General features: G+C 34.2%; 1 protein-coding gene and 1 pseudogene across 1 annotated transcript; one reads left to right on the top strand and one right to left on the bottom strand.

Annotated features, from left to right (window-relative positions):
- Window positions 1-863: 863 nt before the first annotated feature.
- Window positions 864-12,091, top strand: LOC125836264 (nuclear transport factor 2-like). Its single transcript, XM_049515435.1, has 8 exons — window positions 864-882; window positions 3,413-3,590; window positions 10,128-10,425; window positions 10,508-10,933; window positions 11,211-11,332; window positions 11,416-11,481; window positions 11,613-11,676; window positions 11,847-12,091. Exons 2-8 carry the CDS (start codon window positions 3,414-3,416, stop codon window positions 12,074-12,076), a joined length of 1,383 nt encoding a protein of 460 aa, XP_049371392.1. The 5' UTR covers window positions 864-882; window position 3,413; the 3' UTR covers window positions 12,077-12,091.
- Window positions 12,092-12,419: 328 nt separating this feature from the next.
- Window positions 12,420-14,200, bottom strand: LOC125836730 (nuclear transport factor 2-like; annotated as a pseudogene).
- Window positions 14,201-22,718: the final 8,518 nt, after the last annotated feature.

Genomic DNA, 22,718 nt, shown 5'->3' with positions numbered 1-22,718 from the left:
TAAAAGTGAGAAGACAATAAGTGACTTGGGAGAAGCTATGGCAGAAGAAGAGTGAGAGAAGACTATGTGATGGAGTTGATGATCATTTCTAATGACTTGAAAATTTTCAATGATAAAGCTCGAAGAAGAAATTTTTCTTGGTCTTGTAGAAAATGGAGTGAAGTCACGAAAGCCATTTTGAATATTGGTTTGGGCCTATTGACATTGTTAAAGAATGACAAAAGTCCCACATTGGTGATTAATGAGATGTGTGGACTCCTTATAAGGCTTGGACAATCTTCCTCCCTTTGAGTTAGCTTTTGGGGTGTGAGTTAGACCCAAAATCCTATTTCATATAGTATCAGAGTAGGACCCATCTCACCCGATGTTGGGGCCCCTAAAATCAAAAATTGCCCACGCATAGATGCTAAGCACCAGGCGTGAGGTGGGGTGTTAAAGAATGACAAAAGTCTCACAATTGGTGATTAATGAGATGAGTGGACTCCTTATAAGGCTTGGACAATCCTCCTCCCTTTGAGCTAGCTTTTGGGGTGTGAGTTAGGCCCATGATTTCACAGATGTAGTCGTGTGATTTGCACATGGGTGGTTTCGTTAGTTTTCTAATGGTGTCAAACAAATAGATGAAGTTGCCAAGTATTAAATACTTTAAGGATTTATTTTGTCAATTATGATAGTTTAAGGATGTACCTAAAGTTTTGAGTAAAGTTGGAGGGTGTTTTTGCCAAAACTCCAAAATATTCGTTCGTTCTCTCCAAAGCAAGTAACAAATAAGTTTTTTGCTCACTCACTAGGTTACTGATTACTGAATCTCTTTGTTCTCTCCGCCGTCATCTTCTACAACATCCATTTCGGGTACTTCATCTTCTACAACTTCCATTTCGGGTACTTCATCTTCACTTTTTGGTCCCCAACAGTTAATGATCTGCTTATTTAATGTAACTGTTTGAGTTGCTCGGTTACTTTTCTCTATTTGGATTGGCGTTAACTTCAATAATTCCTAGAAACAACTTTTTTTTCTTTTTTAATATGCATTTGCATCGCCATGTTCCTCATGATCAACAATTTTGTAAGATCGCAAGTTTCTACTTTGGAAATGTCGATTGATTGAATGCTATTTTTAAATGTTTTTTTCCTTTTTTTGAGTGTTTGGTTTCTGCTTTGGATGAAGGGCTTTGTGTGATGAAAATTGAGACGGATCTATGGTTGCGTGTTATTTATCTTACTTGTAATTGTTACTTGTTCACGAATTTTAATTCTGCTAGTCATTAGAGTTGCATTCATGAAATTAAATCTAGACCTGCTCCTTCCGAAAAAATGTTGTGAATTTAATAGGGGTTTTGTAGCTGTCGTTTGTGCTGTAACCAGGGGCGGCTCAAGCAGATGAGTGACCTAAAGTGAAAGTTTAATTGAGGTCTAAATTTTTTTTAAAAATCATTACATATATAGTATATTTTATTTGAAGTCTATTTTTCTAGCTTTTTGAGATGTAGAGTTGTTAATAATTTTTTATAATTGATTTTTCTAATAATTCTTTATCAATTGATTGTATAACCAAGTCATTCAATCTTCCTTGGGACATAATATACCTTTGGTAAGATTTTATCAATTTTAATTTTGAATAAACTCTTTTCGCTGAGGTAATCGTTACAAGGGCCATTCTAAAAGAAAACATTGTTCTATAAGTAATATCATTATTTAAGATTGGTTCTTCCCATCTGTCTACCCTTGGTGGGCAGAGTTACCTGGTACTTGTTGCTGATGAGAAGTGGCATAGAATTAGTTGAAGTGCACAAAAGCTGGCTCAGACACTATGATCATCAAAATAAATAAATATAAGCATTTAAGAAAGAATCAAATCTTTCACCCTTCGAGGTGGCTCAATGGATCAAATCTTTGACCCTTCGGGGTGGCCCAGTGGTTTGGGCTTGAGACTTTCATGTTGGAGGTCTCAAGTTCGAAATCCCTTGCCAGCGAAAGCAAGGGGTTTTCTTTCTGGGTTGAGCTCGTCTCACCAAGGTTTGCCTAGTGTTGGTTACCTCTCCTAGGTGGTTTGCGAGCTATTGCATAGTAGCGGGAGTTTTACCTTGTTCGCACCCAAAGGATAGCGGCTGTGGGTTTCTCTTGTCATAAAAATAAAAAGAATCAAATCTTTCTATTTGATTCATTATATCGATTTGAGTATTATCTTCTACTTGTACTATTTTTCTTAACACTTTTAATTAAGAAAATGAGTCTAGACATCAATAGCAAAATGACCATTATGTTTTAAGGAACATTAAAGGTTAAATCATTGTTCTTTCAAATTTACGTCATCTAATGATCTCAATTTTTACTACTAAATAGAAAACCTAAAATATTATCTTATGCTTCAAATTGTTCAAATCTATTTTGAAATAAAAAAATGGTTTGGTCAAGAGTAAGCAAATCAAAAATTCTTGAACCCCCACCCCACCCACAAACTAAAGAACAAGCCTTACTAGCTTTATCTTGGAGCCGGCCATGTCTTTACCCATTAGTCTTGTTCATCTCCCAGAGTTGCTCGTTTGTTATTTTGGTCGACTTGTTAGTCACTAATGGACGATGCACTTGTGTCAATATGTGTTATTTAGGGCTTAATATACATGTGTATGGGTGTGTTCGTTATGGAGGAAAATAAAAAATGTTTTCCAATTGTCCCATATATTCATTTTGTCAAAATTTTTGGAAAACATTTTCTTTAGGAACACAAGTTCCTTGAAAATAAGGAGAATAACTTCCCTAGTGGAAGTAGGTAAAACATGTCCCACAAGTGGCATTCCACATTAATTGTCCTCCTCACCTTCACTCCCACCCCCGTAGCCCGCATCCCCACAACCCTACCCCACTCCCACCTCCATCGTATTTGTCTAGATTATATACAAATAGTTTTTGCTTATGTACTGAACACAAAAACATAAGTAAGAAACTCACTTATTTTCCTGGAGAGATTTTGCTTTATATTGAACACACCCTATATTTTGATTAGTGAGGCTTAATAAGGCTATATTAGGACTTAACCTTTTCTTTTGCAAGTACGTGGCTTTTACCAACTACTAGAAACTACCAAATGAAAACCCTCAATATGTAGGTTGTACAAAGATTAATTTTGTATACCCTGTTTGTGATATCCTAGCATCTAGCATCATAGTCACACAACTGACAAAGTTATCCTGGGGATGTTTCATGTTTGATTTCCCAACCCATAGCAATGTTGCCTATATGTTCAGATTCTGACCATCTTCATCTTTCTTTTTTCTTTGCTCCGTGGAGTAACATGTATTCTTGTACTTTCTGTTTGAACTATACTGATATTTGCACCTGATGTCTGTTTCTTGCACAAATAATGACAACATGGATGTTTCTTAGTGACAACCTTCTTGTTGAATTTCTACAGAATGGCCATGCAAACTGTAGCTCCACCTTCTGCTCAAGTCATTGGAAATGCTTTTGTTGAGCAGTATTATCAAATTCAGCATCACTCCCCGGAGTCAGTGTACCGATTCTACCAGGATTCGAGTGTCTTAAGTCGCCCAGATGCTGATGGCGTGATAACATCCGTGACAACAATGAAAGTGAGTATAAGTAGAATTGATTTGTTTACTTTTATGATACGTAATGTCCTGGAAGGTGTTGTGCAAGCGGAAATATCAACTAAGTCTAATGATCTATCTGTCGTTGATCCCAAAGCCAAAAACTCTAGAAGTTATTGACGACCAAGTTTTTCATCTACTAACTCATGCTTATCTCTTGTACCAATCTATCTTCTTGTATATTTTTGTTATTTTTTTGGTCTGCTGGGGAAAATACAAATGGCATTAGGAGGAATAGACACTCCTGCCTCTTTCACCCGACGATGTGATAAAACCTTTTCAGGTTCCACCATCAATTCCAATTCACCCAAAAGTGGTAAGGGTGGAGGGGAAGCAATATCAGAACAACTACAAGCAGGACAAAGCAGTGAGACATGAAAAATAGGATGTACCTTAGATGTTTGAGGCAGCTGCAATTCATTAGAAATAGGACCAACTCTGCCAACAATTTTGTATGGTCCAAAATATCGAGGTGAAATCTTCTCATTAAGACGTTTGGCTGAACTCTTCTTCCGATAAGGTCGCAAATGAAGGAAAACAGCATCACCCACATTAAAAGATAAGTTGTGCCGCTTGGAATCAGCTTGAGTTTTCATTCTAGATTGAGCCTTCATGGAATGGAATGTAGTATCTCTAACATTTGATCTCATTCCACGAGCTACTGTTCAAGTTCAGCAATTTTAGTTTCTTCATGAACAAAGGGATACAAGAGTGGTGGTTCCCTCCCATACACAATCTGGAAAGGAGTCATATTGGCTGAAGAGTGGTAACCACTGTTGAAAGAGTATTCAGCCCAAGATAGATATTGAAGCCATGATTTTGGCTTGTCATGAGCAAAACAGCGTAAGTAAGTTTCAAGGCATCGATTGACCCCACCTCCGTTTGACCGTCGCATTGGGGTGATATGAAGTACGCATACAAAGACGAGTGCGACTAAGGCGAGAAAGTTCCTGCAAAAATGCACTTGTGAAGACAACATCACGATCTGAAAGAATGGGACGAGGTAAACCATGCAACTTGACAATTTCCTTACAGAAAACCCCAGCCTCTGTTTTAGCAGTAAAGGGATGAGATAGAGCAAGAAAATGGCTGTGTTTGCCTAAACCTGTCAACCACCACAAAAATAGTATCAAAACCATTAGAAGGAGGAAGTCCAACAATGAAAATCAAGGGAGATATCCTCTCAAACTCTGTTAGGAACGGGTACAGGCCGTATGAGACCAGCTGGAGCTAACGTTTCATATTTATATTGCTGGCATATCAAACAATTCTGGACAAACAACTGAACATCATGCTTCAAACAAGGCCAGAAAATTTTTGCAGATACCCTTTTGAGAGTTTTCAAGTATCCTCCGTGCCTTCCTGTTGGAGAATCATGTGACTCTGCTAAAATCTTGGCTTTGAGCTCAGGATAATCAGGAATAACCAGCCAAGATTTGTAGTAAAGATGGTTAGCAGACAACGAGAAATCAGGATGAATTAGTGGATCAGAATAAGTTGATCTCGAATCTGCTTAGTATATGGATCAGCTTCAATTGTTTCTCTCAAATCACTGAAATCTAATGGAATAGGCATCACCAAAGTAAAAAAATGAGCATGTTGAGGGCGACGAGATTAAGGCATCAGTTCCTTTGTTTTCACTTCCTGTCTTATAGACAATAGTGAAATCAAAAGGCAATAATTTAAACAACAAATGTTGTTGTTTAGCAGTAGTCACCCACTGCTGCAAGAGATACTTTAGCAACAATGGCCAGTAGTGACAATAAAATGCCGACCCAATGGATAATGCTTCCATTTTTGCAATGCAAGGACCAAAGTCAGCAATCCACGATCATAAGTAGATTTAATGCGAGTAGAAAAGGAAAATCCCTTACTGAAATAGGCTATTGGATGACACTGTTGCAGTAAAATAGCCCCAACCCCATCAGATGAAGCATCACACTCAACTGTAAACTGTTGAGTAAAGTTGGGAAGACGAAGCACCGGTACTGATGTCAAGATCCTCTTAAAATTTTGGCAAACCTCTTCCACTTTTGCATGCCAGGAAAAAGCATCTTTCTTGGTCAATTCTGTTAAAGGACGAGCGATGATCCAATTGTTCTTAACAAAGCGACCTAAGAAACCGTGAAGTTTCTTAACATTCTTTGGAACAGGCCATTCCAACACCGCAAATCGAATCCACGGCGACTCCATCTTGAGAAATCACATGACCCAAAAAACCAATTTGGTGTTGACCAAATAAACATTTGTTTGGATTAGCAAAAAAGGAACGGACAGAAAGAATATGCAGGACTGTTTGAAGGTGTTGTTGGTGTGTTTGAGGGTCAGGACTATAGATTAGATTATCGTCAAAGGACACTAGGACAAATTTTCTAAGGTATGGCCTGAAAAGATCATTCATGGCGCCTTGAATGAGTCCAAAAGGCATTACAAGAAACTCATAATGGCCTGAATGAATGCTAAAGGCAGTTTTATAGACATCATCAAGTTGGACACGAATTTGATGGTATCCTGAAAGAAGTTCAATTTTAGATAAATTTGTGGCTCCATGTAACTGATCTAATAACTCATCAATATTGGGAATGGGATATTTGTCCGGGGCAGTGATTTTGTTTAGGCTACAGTAATCCACGCAAAGCTGCCAAGAGTTATCATTCTTTTTCACTAGCAGAACTGGGCTAGCAAAGGGACTTGTACTAGGACGAATGAAACCAAATTTTAATAAAGCTGCAACTTGGTTCTCAATTTCAGTTTTTTGACCATGTGGGTAATGATAAGGTCTGATGTTTGGAGGTTTAGAATTTGGTAGCAGAGGAATAGCATGAGAATGTGCTCTAAATGGTGGAAGAGATGTTGGTTCAGAAAACACAAACTGAAATTCATCTAAAAGTGTTTGGATTGGATTACATGGAGCTTCTGATAGCATGTTAAAAGATTGGAGGGAAGCTGTGGCTGAATCTGTTGATCTCAAGCCTTGCAATTTGTAATGTTTCCCTTGCCAATTGAAAATTATGAAATTATCCTTCTAGTTAGCTTGAATTGTCTTGAGAGAAGCCAACCATTTGATACCAAAAACCAAATCAGCCCCTCCAATTGCAAAAGGGTAGTAATCCTAAGTGATGGTAAAGCCCGACAATTGAATTTGAAGATTCCGGCAAACTTTTTTGCAGCATATGATGTGTCCATTCCCCATTTGCACACCGAATGTTGGAACTATTTCTACTGGTAAATTATGCTCCTTCACAATGGATTCAGCCCGTGTGGAATCACTATCCACAAGTATTAAAACCTTTCTATGGTTGATCTCACCCTAAAGCTTCATCTTAGCACCAACTGACTGTCCCAAAATGGCATGGAAAGAAATTTCAGCAACATCTGTTTCTTGAGGGTTATCACCAACTACTGGATTGACCTCGTCAACCTCTTCCAATTGATTTCCTCTGGTAATGTCCATGAGAGATAGTTTTGCAGATTTGCATCTATGACCGGTGCAAATTTCTGATGGCAATGATAACAAAGTCCTTGTGCCATAAGATTTCTCCTCTCAGTTCCCATGTTCGCGTTTGAAGAGGTTGGGAAATGGCTGGGTTGGAAGAAACATTGCTGCGTTGATTGTGATGTGTAGAGGAAGAATTGTTCTGGGTGTGTCTAATAGAATTCAATGGTTTTTGTACAGTGGGTCTGTTGATTGGGGTCCAATTAGGCACTCTGTTGCTGCGAGTTGGGCCTAATTTATTTTCAAATTCAAGTGCCAAACTCATAGCCCTGTAAACTATTCTAGGTTTGTAAATCCTAACATCAGATTTAAGTTCCTCTTTCAACCCATTCAGGAACACCGCTAAGAGACAGTGATCTGGCCAGTTTGTGACCCTAGACGAACGTTTTGCAAATTCTTGACGATACTCCTGTATAAAACCTGTTTGTTGAATGTTAGAAAGGTGCTCGTTGGGATTTTGAAACTCTGCAATTTACCTGCAATGCTTTAACAAGTTCTTCCCAATAAAGTAAAGTTCGCTCACGATTTATCCAAGAAAAGAGATCCAGAGCATCCCCTTCCAAATACATCGCTGCGATGTCAACTTAATGTTCCTCTTGAGTTTGATAATAGCAGAAGTATTTTTCTGCTTTCAAAATCCATCGTCATTTGTTTATGGCCTCCGGGAAGGATTTTTTGGCCAAGCTGGACTATCAATGTCTTCCTTTTCTTGCCAATTTTCCTCTATTACGGTTTCGGTGACTGAATTCTTGTTGAGGGCAACTAGTCTAGGCATTCAATGTTGCAACATCTGCTGCCGGTGAGTTTGTTGTATCTAGTTTAAATGCTGTGGCAAATAATTGTTGGGCAAGAGATTCAACATTGGGAACGCCTTCTTGTGAATTAGACAATCTGTTATTGACCATGTTAGATTGATCTGCTCTGATACCAAAACTGATGGTAACCAGAAGTAGAGAACCAAAGAAATAGAACAAAGCAAGTAAATTTAGTGACAATAGTTTGTGCAAGAATCTTAAAAACAATTATACCAATAAAGTTGTCCATATGGAGAGGACAAGACTCCAGAATATAGTAGTTTTAATTCTTAATTACTTACCCCAAATAACTAATCCTAATTACATATATATAGAGAACATAATAGGATAAGACTGACACCATAAACTACAAACTAGGAATAATAACTGCTAGACCAACTGCTGGAGCAAATCCAGGGAACAGTTGCTAGACAATTGCTGTAGCAGTTATGTTTGTCCAGAACTCAACTCTTTATCCTTTTGTCGATATTTTCTTCTGAAGTACGTCTTGAGAGGTGGGTCAGTATCAAAATCCTACGTCTTGTGTGAGATATGATTTTAGAAAAAAAAAATGATTTTAAGAACTGGCACTGTGCAGTGAATAGTAAGTAGTGCTGCAAATGTATTTGCTGGATTTGTTTGGTATTCATTTCGTTTCTTTCTCAAAAAAATTGCCGTATACTTGCTCATGACAAAAAACCCTTTTGAATGTTTCTTCCACTTGCCCTAAATCATCTCCATTAATAGCAGCAATACAGATATTTGAAAGCTTGGACATTTTTGGCCTCTGAAATTCAGCTGTGGTTACTGAAACTGATATGTAGAGCTTTCAGATTTTGATGCTTAACTGCATGCTCTGTAGTCTTCTATTCTTTTCTCTCGATTTGAGGAGGATACTTTGGTCATACCAGCAAAAAAATTACTAATTTTGTGGTGCGGATTGAAAAGTCTGAAAGCTTGTGGTTATTCCCATTTTTTTAATTTGGGAAATTCTGAGTGATTGTTAATTTGTTGTTGAAAGATATATTTCTTCTGTATGTAAAAAATAGATAGCACCAATTGTTTACCTATCCAAATAAAAGAAGATAATACCAATTAATTTCCTACTTCCTGTTTGAGAAAATTGAAATGGGTACATGACGCTGTAGGTATACTTGTTGGAAATGGGCACTTAGTTGATGTTGTAGAGGAGATGTGCTTACTAACACCAAAAATTACTTTCAATTTGACAAAGTCATGTAACGTTTGGTTCATGAATTTGAAAGCGAGGTTAAAAGTTTGATGTAACAACTTGGTGGGGTCTTAGAAAGCAGTGTGTGGAGTTAGTCTCAAAATTAATTTAGGTTGGGCTTTCAGAAAACATTTTTTTGGTTGGTAGTATTGGAAAAGTTGGTTTTGAGAACTGGCCCTCAATGCTTTTGGTATAATAGCAAAGGTAGTACAACATGTACAGGTGCACGCACGTCATGAGCTCAAATTCTGTTGTGAACCGGGTTTGGTATTTAAGTAAAGAAGGGTGGAATGTGACCTATTATCCATTGAGTTTCGGAGACAGAAACAACAGATTTTCGGTCATAAAAAATGGGTTTTGAAGTTATGACTTCAATTCATGCTGTCCACTCTGTATATGACAGAATATGACCGAGAGGAACTGTTGCTATCCCGAAGTTAGAAGTCCTTGTCAGAGATTAAGAAATGTGTAAAACCTGTCTGTCTTACAACATATAGAAGTTCCAAGGTCCTTGGTATCTTCTTTTGATAAGTAGATCATTGGGTGTTAGAGCTGGCAACAAATTTTTTTGAGACTTGGAGAATTCCCTTGGTCTAGAAAATGCCTTCCTCGTATCTATTGCCTTAAATCAACTCATTGTGTACTTAAAGTGTTACTAAATTTACATGATTTGTAGCATGCCAAAAGTGTATTTCTTGTATTGTTCTTTGTTGCACCTTTTTAAAAATCTTGTTTAGAGATATTAATTGAAGAATCATTAGTCAGAGCGCCACCCCCGATATTGAGAAAATCATGTTGGGAGCCCCACCCCCGGATGGGCCCTGCAGTGCGCGATCCGGATTTAATCGAAGCTCCAATGTGGGCTCCGGACACCGGGTGGGAAACCAAAAATAAAATAAAATTGAAGAATCATTAGCAAGACTTGTATAATAAGGTGATAAATTGAATATTATCTTGCAATATGTAAAAACTTATCGCTTTTCTTGATGATTGAGCAGAATATCAACACTTTGATATGTTCATTGGACTACAAGAACTACAAGGCCGAAATAAAGACTGCAGATGCACAGGATTCATTTAAGGATGGGGTGATTGTTTTGGTGACTGGATGCTTAACCGGAAGGGATAAGTTAAAAAGGAAATTCGCCCAGACATTTTTCCTTGCGCCACAGGACAAGGGTTATTTTGTTTTGAATGATGTTTTTAGGTATGTAGAAGAAAATGAGATTGATACCGTCTCAGAAGTGATTAATGGAACTGAGGATGTGCAGTCAGAGGTTCTGACCCCTGATCCAGGTTGGATCTCTTTTCTAATTCAATAAGTGTACTTGTTCTTGTATTCTCTTAAAATATTTTACTATTTTCATTTTGAATACAGAACCTACTCATGTGGTTGATCCTCCAAATCTCGACCAAGCTGGCACACATGCAGAAGAAGTTCAACATGTTGAGGAAAAAGCCAATGACTCTTTGGAAGATAGGAGACAAGTTGCTGATGAAAGAGAGATTGTTGTGGAAACTGAATCCCATTTCAACGAGGACCAGAACCCTACAAATACAGAATCAGCTAATTCTGTTGCCCAAGAGGATGCTCCAAAGAAGTCATATGCATCAATTGTCAGTTCACAAACAAAGAAAGGGCCAACCAAAATCTATGTACCCACCAATACTTCCAGAATGGCTCCTCCGAAGGCTGAAAAGCAGCCGGTTGCTGCAGTAGCACAAACTGCAGCTCCTGAAGCATCAAATCCTACTACCCCTAGTGGAATCGACGTACCTGAAGCTAATGATGCTGAAGATGAAGGTATAATTTCTTGAAACTTGTCTGAAAAAAACTCATTACTTCCATCTTGTGATGGACACATCTATATGTCAGAAAAAATGGAATAGGGATGTTCGTATTTAATGATTTTAGCAAATAAAGGAGCACAATAAGTAGATGTGTTTTGAGTTTGATCTAGATGTTGGATTATTCTATCTACTTGCATTGTCAGGTTTATTCTGCTTCTGACTTTCTCATTTCTTACAGTCCCATTAAGAGGACATTGTCATCTAATTTACTTAAATTTTAATTCTTGCAGCTGAGGGATACTCTATTTATGTCCGCAATTTGCCTCTAGATGTTACTGTAGCCCAACTTGAAGCTGAATTTAAGACATATGGGCCTATTAAGCAAGGAGGTGTACAAGTTAGAAGTAATAGGGTTAGTTCAGCACACCTTATATTCATCTTGGTTCACTGACCTACAGATCGTTAATATGTGTCCTCTTATTCCCTTTTCTGCAGCAACAAGGATTCTGCTTTGGCTTTGTTGAATTTGAAGATGTGAGCTCCATGAACAATGCCATACAGGTATGTGCTCCCTGAAATATCATTGCACAGGCTATCTTTTTATAGAATTTAGAATGTGTTTACTTCCTAGACTTGTTAGTACATGATATGAAGATGCATTACTGTGACTATTCTTTTTTTTTTCTTTCTAGGCTTCACCCATTATCATGGGGGCTCGTCAAACTGTTGTCGAGATGAAGAGAACTACAACTAGAGGTAAGTTTAAGAGTGTATTATCTTTAAAAGTTTTGGATGTTGAGTTCGCATAAAAAAAATCAGACATCAAATTCTGCAATCTATTCATACCATCAAACTGTTGAGAGTTAGTTGGACCATGACTTTTTCATATAAAATTATAAACCTGTTTTTTCAATTTGATGTTACAGTTGGTAGTGTTAGAGGCCGTTTCTCTCCTAGAAGAGGAATATTCCGAAATGACAATTTCAGGGTCCGCGGAAACTTTGGTGGAGGTCGGAGCTATGGGAGAAGTGAATTCGGAGGACGTGATTTTTCAGGGCGTGGTAGGGTTCAAGGTGGACGTGGTGGTGAAGGCTATCAAATAAGAGGGAGAGGGGGATGGAGAGGTGGCCCTAGTCAGAGTTCTGCTACAACATAGTTTATGTGGCTGGATAAATTTTTTGGTGGTAAATTTTGATCTAGTTTATTTGTTTGCCAGTGTGCAAGCAGCGGAACAGTTTAGCTGTGTAGTGAACTAGTGATATCAACTTAATCAAAGTTGACATTGACATTACTTAGTGTTCTCTCCCCCCCTGTTTACCTAAGCGTTGCCCCCCCTGTTTACCCAAGTGTTGGGGATCATTTTTTTGTGTAGGTGGCCCGTCACTTGTTTTTCACAGTTAACTCGCAGCGCTTAATGTTAGTATTTCCGAATTATGTACAGGAAAAATGGTTTGATGGAATGTCTAAATTTTATTTCTCACTTTGGATGCCCGTCCAAACTACAGCTGTTCAGCTGTTTGTATTGTCCCATTGGTTACTTTTGTGGGATTATTTATCCTGGGATGAATAATCACAAAATTTAGAAGAAAGTTGCTGTTGACAGAAAATTAGACAGGAATGACACTGCAGATTACCGAGGACATTACCCTAGATAGGATGATAGGGAGGTCGAGGATTAGGGTAGAAAGTTAGTAGATGATCAAGCGTTGTCTAGTTCCCTTATCAGTATTGTTATTATTACTTCTCTACTATCTTAACCATGTACATTCACTCTACAAGGTTATCAAGGGTTCATCATGCATCTTCTTGTAGAGACTAATGATGCAACATATCATGTACTAACGAGTCTAGGAAGTAAACACATTCTAAATTCTAGAAAAAAGATGCAATGATATTTCAGGGAGCACAAACCTGTATGGGTGGTTCATGGAGCTCACATTTTCAAATTCAACAAAGCCAAATCAGAATCCTTGTTGCTGCAGCAAAGAGAATAAGTGGACACATGATAACAATCTGTAGGTGTTAGTGAACCAAGCTGAATATAATGTATGTTGAACCAACCCTATTACTTCTAACTTGTACACCTCCTTTCTTAATAGGCCTGTATCTCTTAAATTCAGCTTCGAGTTAGGATACAGAAACATCTAGAGGCAAATTGCGGACATAAATGGAGTATCCCTCAGCTCCAAGAATTAAAATCGAAGTAAATCAGATGACAATGTACTCTTACAGAGACACTGTAAACAATGAGAAAGTCAGAAAGCAGAATAAGCATAACAATGCCAGTAGATAAAATAACCCAACATCTAGATCAAACTCAAAACACATCTACTTATCTTGCTCCTTCATTTGCCCAAAAATTAAATACGAACATCCCTATTCCATTTTTTCACGTATAGATGTGTCCATCACAAGATGGAAGTAATGAGTATATTTCAGGCAAGTTTCAAAGAAATTATACATTCATCTTCAGTATCATGATTAGTTTTAGGTACATCAATTCCACTAGGGGCAGTAGGATTTGATGCTTCAAGAGCTGCAGTTTGTGCTACTGCAGCAACCGGCTGTTTTACAGCCTTTGGAGGAGCCATTCTGGAAGTATTAGTGGGTACCTAGAATTTGGATGGCCCTTTCTTTTTTGTGAAGTGACAATTGATGCATATGACTTCTTTGGAGCATCCTCTTGGGCAACAAAATTAGCGGATTCTGTATTTGTAGGGTTCTGATCCTCGTTGAAATGAGATTCAGTTTCCACAACAATCTATCTTTCATCACCAACGTGTCTCCCATCTTCCAAAGAGTCGTTGGCCGTTTCCTCAACATGTTGAACTTCTTCTACATGTGAGCCAACTTGGTCGAGATTTGGGAGATCAACGACATGAGTAGGTTTTGGATTCAAAATGAAAATAGTAAAAGATTCTAAGAGAATACAAGAACAACTACACTTATTGATTTAGAGAAGAGATCCAACTTGGATCAGGGGTCGGAACCTCTAACTACACATCCTCAGTTTGATTAATCATTTCTGAGACGGTATCAATCTCATTTTCTTCTACATACCTAAAAACATCATTCGAAACAAAATAACCGTCGTCTTGTGGAGCAAGGAAAAATGTCGAGGCGAATTTCCTTTTTAACTTATCTCTCCCTGTTAAACTTCCCTTCACCAAAACAATCACCCCGTCATTAAAGGAATCCTATGCACCTACTGTCTTTATTTCGACCTTGTAGTCTCGTAGACCAATGGACATATCAAAGTATTGATATTCCGCTCAAACATCAAGAAAAGAAATAAGGTTTTAAATATGCATAATTTACTTAAACCTCATAGTGTTAAGAGCTAATTACATTATTTTCCTATTCTTTTTTAAATTACAAAAATCTCTTAAAATTTATGGATTTCAAATACATTACTGGACTTCCTGATACATCAATGGACTTTCAGATACATAGGTGAGGGATGTATCCGTGAGGGGATATGACATCCGGATACATATCACTGGACTTCCGAATACATTAGCAGACATCTGTATACATAGGTGAGGATGTATCAGGGGAGTGATGTATTTGAGAGGGATATGATGTATCAGCAAGAGGAGAGTGATGTATTCGAGAAGAGATTTTTGATTTTTTAAAAAATGGTAGAGAGTTTTAGAAATTATGCTAAAATAATGTGTTTTTAGGTTATTTTTCTTTTTAGATTGCAAGATAGTGTAGTCAAAACTTCGAAACCTATTTTTTTTTACCGATAAATCTGTTGTTTTTGTCTCAAAAGCTCAATGGATAATGAATCACGTTCCATCCTTTTTTACTTAAATACTAAACCCCGTTCACAATAGAGTTTGAGCTCATGACGTGCGTGCACCTCATGTCCATGTTGTACTACCTTTGCTATTATACCAAAGGCATTGAGGGCATAGTTCTCAAAACCAACTTTCCAATACTACCAACCACAAATATGTTCTCTGAAAGCACAGCCTAAAAGCGGTATACATCAAGCTTTCAACCTCACTTTCAAGTTCAAATCTAAAGTAATTTTTGGTGTTTGTAAGAACTTCTCCTCTACAACACTCAACTAAGCGCCCATTACCAACACGTATACCTATTACCTATAGATGCTATAGCCTACAGGAACATAATTGGTATTGTCTTCTTTTATTTTGATAGGTAAACAAGATTAAACTTTTAGAATAATTAGTGAAGTTTAGAACTTTAATGAATCAATAATTCTTTTGTAAGTTCAGTGCCTTATTCTATCATATTATACCTGCTCAATCTTTGTTGTTATTGCGATTTTGCGCTAAGAGGCCATGCGCTTATCCTGATATTCACGAGTGCTCTTGAAATTTGTCATAATTTTATAGGAGCAGTACCACTCTACATTCATATAGGTTCAATCATCAAGTGTATTCTACGGAATAATACATCACCTATAAAGGATATGATTTCGATTAAGAGTTTAACTCAACCTCACTTTGCCTTGCATATTGTTGCACTATATTTACACATCATAGGAGAGACATAATTTAATAGTGCTTACTTGATCAGCTAATAGTTGTTATTACCCCTATGAACTTAATTCAAGTGATCTCCAATTACATAGGTTGGGTTACCATCATTGTTGATCTTCTAAAATAATAAAAAGTCTCACTCCCCTCGAAGTTTCTTTTGGTCTATGAATTGATCACATTCATCCTAACTACAAATAATAATTTGTATTATATGTTTTATCACATTATGTCTCAAATACATGTATCTAATTTTACCACAGAAAATGTTAGTTTTATTCCAATTGGAATACACACTAAGAGTTGTCTTAACCACTTAGTATGATCACTAATCAACTCCACAACAACTAACTCTAATTAGTTGCCTTTTATATTACGACACCGTCATCAATAGTCATAATTACTACCGAATTTTGAGATACACATTGCATCATTGTACCCTTCTAGAGTTGTAGTACAATAAAATATTAAATTTATTTAATACTGCACCGCTCATGCATCACCAATGATTTCTTTCCAAAATAATGTATCAAGAAGCAATATCATTTTCAACAAGAACATGAGAAATATAATAAATTTTAATAATTCATTAATATTTTTCCCACTCTAACGTTACATCAATCACATCACAGTTGACTATCACAAATATGTATGTGCAACATTTATTAACATACAATTAAAAAAACTTGGATTCTATTTTTCTTTTCTTACGATTATGTAGCACAACCTTAATAAAACATTCCTATTCTTTCAAATATTTCATAATAGAGGAATAACTTTTTAATAAAGTTTTCAATTTTGTATGTAGCATACAAATTTATAAATTAAAATGTCAAAAACTTCATCTCTTTGTTTCTCAACAAAAACCTTTTGTATATGTAGAGAAGATATTCACAAATGTGACACAATAATAATTTTCACATCTAGTATTATTTAAGTTTCAAGAAATTCAAAAGAATTAAGTCTAAAATTTAGATGCTCAAAAAACACAAACATGTAATTTCTTAGTATGTTCAATTTCAACACAAATTTATGCATCAAAAGCAACCCATATATGATAGCTTAGCCACTCAATACAATTGTTATAAGTTAATGATCTCTAAAACATTCTATCAAACAGTAAGCAAAACAAAGCATTATGTCACCAGGCTAATATCATCTGTCTTAGCTACTCTAAATATTGTAAAATATGTCATTTTTTAATTATCTCTAGTCGATTATTTGTAATTTTATTCCTCTCTTGTAATATTTTTAAATATTAATGTGTTTATTAGGGTTTGGGGTTCAGCCTTTTAAAGTATTTCTCTATGTTATTGTTCGACTAAAAATTTTCATTTCTTGCTAAATATAAGTTGTTTTCTTTATGTGTTAAGATTTGCTATCAACTGCTAGCTTTAAGGTTTTCTAAGTTTATTTTCCGAGTTAGAATTTTTAATTTCTTGCTATATCTAACAATTATGTGTTAATATATGTTATCCCTCTTTGATTATGTGTATTTTTGTTCTTCTCGTGAGATTCCAGTAATTATGTGTTGATTAGAATTTCGGGGTTTGCTTTTTAAAGGGTTTCTAAGTTATTTTTTAACTTAGAATTTTCATTTATTGTTAAATCATTTTAATTATTTTGTTAAATCTTAGCTAACTCAAATAAAATGTTAACTTTTTATCATATTTTCAGGATCATTGACCCGAATATTAAATCATATATACCACCTTAGATAATATCAATATTTTCCATATGTGAGTTTAATAAGAAGAACTTTTCCATTCTAAGAACGTAAGTAGTTCTAGAATCCCTAATATTTATAAATTATTCGTCTTCTTCAACTTGGGTGTAATGCACAAATATACTTGTACCATCCAAATCTAACACCCAATCTTTTACATATTAGCCACAAGATTTACTTGAGAAATGACCACATAAATATATCATCTGCTTAGTCAAATTTATTTTTCCTCAGCAGAATTATCATTTCTTCAAATCTTCTTCTACGTTAAGGAATATATAAGCTCAATTTACCACACACAAATCTATTAAAACTGTAAATATATAGTATTGTCACATACCTTCTTCATGAACACAAAAAGTCCAATTATTCTCCCAATTGTAGACTTACATGGAGTATATATGCTTGAACTTGTCATTTGGCTCCCTTGTACACATCAAACCAGATTCCTCATTGTCTCTTGACTATTACTTCGTTCGTTTGCCAGTGTTGATCACCACCCTATCGATTGATCGATTAGTAGTATTTTTCGTAAGAAAATAAAGTATATGAAATATTCTTAAAATTGTTAAAAATCTTACCGAAAAATATTTTATTATGAATATTCTAGAAAATTCTCATAACTTGAGGCGTGTTCATCTTCTACTGCCAAACACGAGCAAAAGAACATAAATAGGGTGTAAATTGAATAAAAAATCTGCCTTCAATGTATAAAATTAATGTACATAAACTGATAATTACAATTTAATTTAGAATTGTAGTAAAGAAATGACTCATAATTGATATATGTTATAGCCAGGAGTTGGGAAAAAAGGTCAAACAAGACTATTTAGGACATTTAATAGTCATAAGAAATATGTTAGAATAATTAACATATTAAATATTCATCAACAAAGTATAATTAAATGAACCTATGTCACAATTGATTATCACATATATGTATATGTAACATTTATTAATATACAATTAAAAAACTTAGATTCTATTTTTCTTTTCTTAAAATTATATATAGCACAATCTTAATAAAACAGCCTCACACTTTCAAGTAGTTCATAACAAGGGATAACCTTTTCATAAAGTTTTAAATTTTGGATGTAACATATAAATTTATAAATTAAAATGTCAAAAACTTCATCTCTTTATTTCTCAACAAAAACCTTTTGTATATGTAGAGAAAATATTCACAAATGTGACCATAATACTTTTCACATTTAGTCATTATTTATACAAGTCTCAAGAAATTCGAAAGAATTAAATCTAAAATTTAAATGCTCAGAAACACAAACATGTAATTTCTTAGTGTGTTCAATTTCAACACAAATTTATGCATAAAGAAATCCATATATGATTACTTATTTACTTAGCCACTCACTAAGTTGTTATAAGTTAATGGACTCTAAAGTATTCTGTCAAACAGTAAGCATATATAAATTACTAAATCATTCCAAAGCATAAACTTGTGTCCATATATAAATTCAAATTTAGAAAGATAATTCACTAAAGTTAATATACTAAAATATTATATGGGAGATTTACACATGAACAACATGATAATAGTAAAATTCAAAAAAATAACTTTTAAACAATTTATTTTGAGTATTCTAGAATAACATGAACCAAAAATAGCAGCATCCAAGTGTAGACAATATTAAGTCCTTCAGTATTTATGTATACCTATTTTCAAACTTTGATAAACATTAAGAACAAAAAACTATGACTATAATTTTTTTCCCCACAAACACAATCATTTTGTTAAATCTTATCTAACTCAAATAAAAGGTTTCAACCTTTTATCATAATTTCATAAGAATAATTGACCCGAATATTAAATCATATATATCACCTACCTCAGATAATATCAATATTTTTCATATGAGAGTTTAATAAGAAAAACTTTTCCATTCCAAGAACGTAAATAGTTCTAGAATTTCCAACATATATAAATCATTTTTCTTGTTCTTCAACTTGGGTGTAATGCACAAATATACTTGGTACCATTCAAATCTAACACCCAATCTTTTACATATTAGTCACAAGCCCACAAGATTAACTTGAGAAATGACCACACAAATATATCATCTGCTTAGTCAAATTTTTCTTAGCAGAATTATCATTTCTCCAAATTTTCTTCAACGTTGAGAAATCTATTGGCTCAATTTTCCGCACACAAATATATTAAAACTTTAAATATATAGTATTGTCACATACCTTCTTCATGAACACAAAAAGTCCAATTATTCTCCCAGTTGAAGACTTACATGGAGTATGCTTGAACTTGTCATTTGGCTTCCTTGTACACATCAAACCAAATCCCCCATTGTCTCTTGATTATTACCTTGTTCGTTTGCCAGTGTTGATCACCACTCTATCAATTTTATCGATTAGTAGTATTTTTTGTAAGAAAATAAAATATATAAAATATCCTTAAAATCGTGGAAATCTTACACAAAATACTTCATCACGAATATTCTAGAAAATTCTCATAGCTTGAAGTGTGTCTATCATCTACTGCCAAACACAAACAAAAGAACATATATAGGGTGTAAATTGAATAAAAAAATCTGCCTTCAATGTATAAAATTAATGTAAATAAAGTGGTAATTACAATTTAATTTAGAATTGTAATAAAGAAATGACTCATAATTAATATATGTGTTATAAATAGCCAGGAGTTAGGAAAAAGGTCAAACAAGACTATTTAGGTAGGAAAAAGGTCAAACAAGACTATTTAGGACATTTAATAATCATAAAAAATATGTTAGAATAATTAACATATTAAATATTCATCAAAAGGTATAATTAAATGAACCTAGACATAGGTATGAATATTTTCTTTTGAGATCTAAAATCATCTTTTTCAACAATTTTTACATAAAAAAAAGTTATCTTTCGACAACAAATCAACAATCAGTCAGAATTTCCCAAATTAAAAAAATTGGAAATAATCACAAGCTTTTCAGATTTTTCAATCAGCACCAAAAAATTAGTAAATATTTTGCTGGTATGACCAAAGTATCCTCCTCAAGTCGAGGGAAAACAATAGAAGACTCCAGAGCATGCAGTTAAGCTCTACATATCAGTTTCAGTAACCACAGCTGAGCTTCAGGGACAAAAATGTCCAAGTTTTCAAATATCTGAATTGCTGCTATTACTGAAGATGATTTAGGGTTAGTGGATACCGTATATCTAGAATAAATTGCACTTATCCTTATATCACGAGATACATGTATGTGAATGTATTTGGACATACCAAAATTTGATAAAAAATGTAGTATTACAAGCTAGAGTGTATCTAAATATATTACTCCAAATTAACTAATGAAATTTCTGTAAGTTTTCTAATAATGTTTGATTATATTGAATCTTCTTTTAAAAAATAAATCACAAAATAAGTTTCAAGTTCAAAAGAGTAATTTAAATAAGTTTTTCAAGTGAATATTTTTATAACTTACAAAGTTTCCACTTTTGTTTTATCTAAACCTAGCTCGATTTCTAAATAGGGGCATATATCTTATTTTAAAAGATTTCTTAATTTTTTTTTAAAAAAATATTATACTTTAATGGGATTCTTCATACTAGCACTCCTCCCTAAGACCACACATGCAAATTTGCACTCATACAACTCAAGTCACGAGGTTTTACTTATAAATTAGGAAAATGCATAGATTCTCTTTGAATTTATCTAGAAAATTCAGTTACTCAATTGAATTATCATATCGGTCTATTACACATCTAAACTACTTAAAAGTAAATTTATTCACCCCTAAAATTGAAATGAAAAAAAATAACAAAAAAAGTAACACCCGAGTTAGGAAAATTAAAGTTTAAAAAAGGAATAAAAAATGAGAATCCTCCTTACACTTCACAACCTCAAAGCATCACAACAACTATAGTCTGGTGGTGTTGATTGTTGTGATTATTTGTTAGTTGTTCAGATCTGGAAGTGCAAAACTCATTGGAACGTCATTAGAGTCATGACTGAAGCTTTGAGCTCGTCAGAACATCTGCAAAATAAACCAAAAAAAGTAAATTAAAAAAGGGACAAGGAAAAGGGGTCGCATTCGGTGTTTGTTGATGATTGATTTGAAGTTTTGGGTGGCTGTTTTCTGGTGGTTGTTTGGTGGCTACTAGTTTGTTGGAAAAGAAGAGGGAACGCCGTTGTGAAGGTAGGGTTGTGGTGGTGATGAGTTGGGTGTTCTTTGGCGGAGAAGACGAAGAAAATTGTGGTATAAGTTGAAATGAATAATTTTTCTGGCAAGACTAGAGATAAAGTGGGTGGGATTTATTGATGAAAAAAATAAATTAATTAGGAATTAATTAGTATAAAATATAGAATTACTAAAAGAAAAGTTAATTACAAAGAAAAGAAAACAAAAAAAATATAAAAGAATATAGTTTCTGATGTGGTGCTGACATAGTGTTGAGGTAGCAACCAGTGTAATATATCACATATTATAAGAATGGCATTACACGTTTTAAAATAATATTAAATTTATTTTTAAATAATAAATATGTGTAATAAATCTAACAAGTAATTGATTTTTCAAAACAAGCTTAGGAAAAATTTATGTCTTTTTCCTTGAAAGAAACAATAGTGTCATTTTATCGAACCGAAAGTGGACAACTCGACGTTATTATAAAACTAAGTTCCAACATCTTTAGTCCTAATCATATTATTTGGCTAATAGCTTTAGCAAATTGAACTTATTTTAAAATTGAAAAAGATAAAATAAGCTTTAATTTTTTTCCATGATCAATCATCGTTATTTGTATCATAATAATAATAATAATATACTCAATATAATTTAATAAAATGAGGATTATTTTACTAGTGAAGTATTAATTCAGTGTGTATTTAGACTTATATGATTTAATTTTATTTAAATTGAGTGTAGGGAAGAAAAATACAAGGTGAAAAATCGAATCTTCACTGATAAAGTAAAATTTTAGATAACCAACCAACTGAATTGAGCTAATAAGATTCCTCTAGACTTATTATGATTAATGTTATTACATATTTTTCTTTAAAGGTATAATAAAAACCTTAATATACAGATAATATGATAAAGTAGGACCGAAGCTTGGAACTTGTTTGATCAAACTATTAAAATTAATTAATTTTGAATTTTTATTTTCTAGTATTGTTTTTCTAAAAAAGAAAATATTCTGTGAGAAGCAATTTGTGTTTGACCAATCAATTTAAAAAATACTTTTAGCAACTAAAAAGTGTTTAGCCAAATTTAAGAAAAGTATTTTACTAAAAATCTTCGGTGAGAAGCCGTTAGTGTTTTACCAAATTTATAAAAATGCTTGCATTTTTTTCAAAGTGCTTTTATGGAAAATGTTCTAATTTTTAGCCTATACTTTTCTCCAGAAACACTTATTTTTTCCCCCAAAATTTGATCATACACTTTTAGAAAAAAATTTAAAATACTTTTTTTAAAGAAATAAATACATTTTTTACCATCCGAAAATTTGACCAACCAATTTATTATTTGGATTAATATAATCGCACTCGATGAGACATGTGTTTGAATATTTATATTTAGAAAATTAGTAAAACT

This window comes from Solanum verrucosum, unplaced genomic scaffold (genome assembly GCF_900185275.1).
Source record: "Solanum verrucosum unplaced genomic scaffold, falcon-dt-bn FXZP01000278.1, whole genome shotgun sequence".
NCBI lineage: Eukaryota > Viridiplantae > Streptophyta > Magnoliopsida > Solanales > Solanaceae > Solanum > Solanum verrucosum.
This window is presented reverse-complemented; position numbering and strand designations above follow the sequence as displayed.

What these genes read in the sequence shown, in the direction of transcription:
- LOC125836264 (XM_049515435.1), top strand. Translation starts at nt 3,414, where the DNA reads ATGGCCATGCAAACTGTAGCTCCACCTTCTGCTCAAGTCATTGGAAAT. An exon ending in CATCCGTGACAACAATGAAA is followed by an intron (nt 3,591 to 10,127) that starts GTGAGTATAAGT and finishes ATGATTGAGCAG; the next exon opens with AATATCAACACTTTGATATG. An exon ending in GGTTCTGACCCCTGATCCAG is followed by an intron (nt 10,426 to 10,507) that starts GTTGGATCTCTT and finishes TTTTGAATACAG; the next exon opens with AACCTACTCATGTGGTTGAT.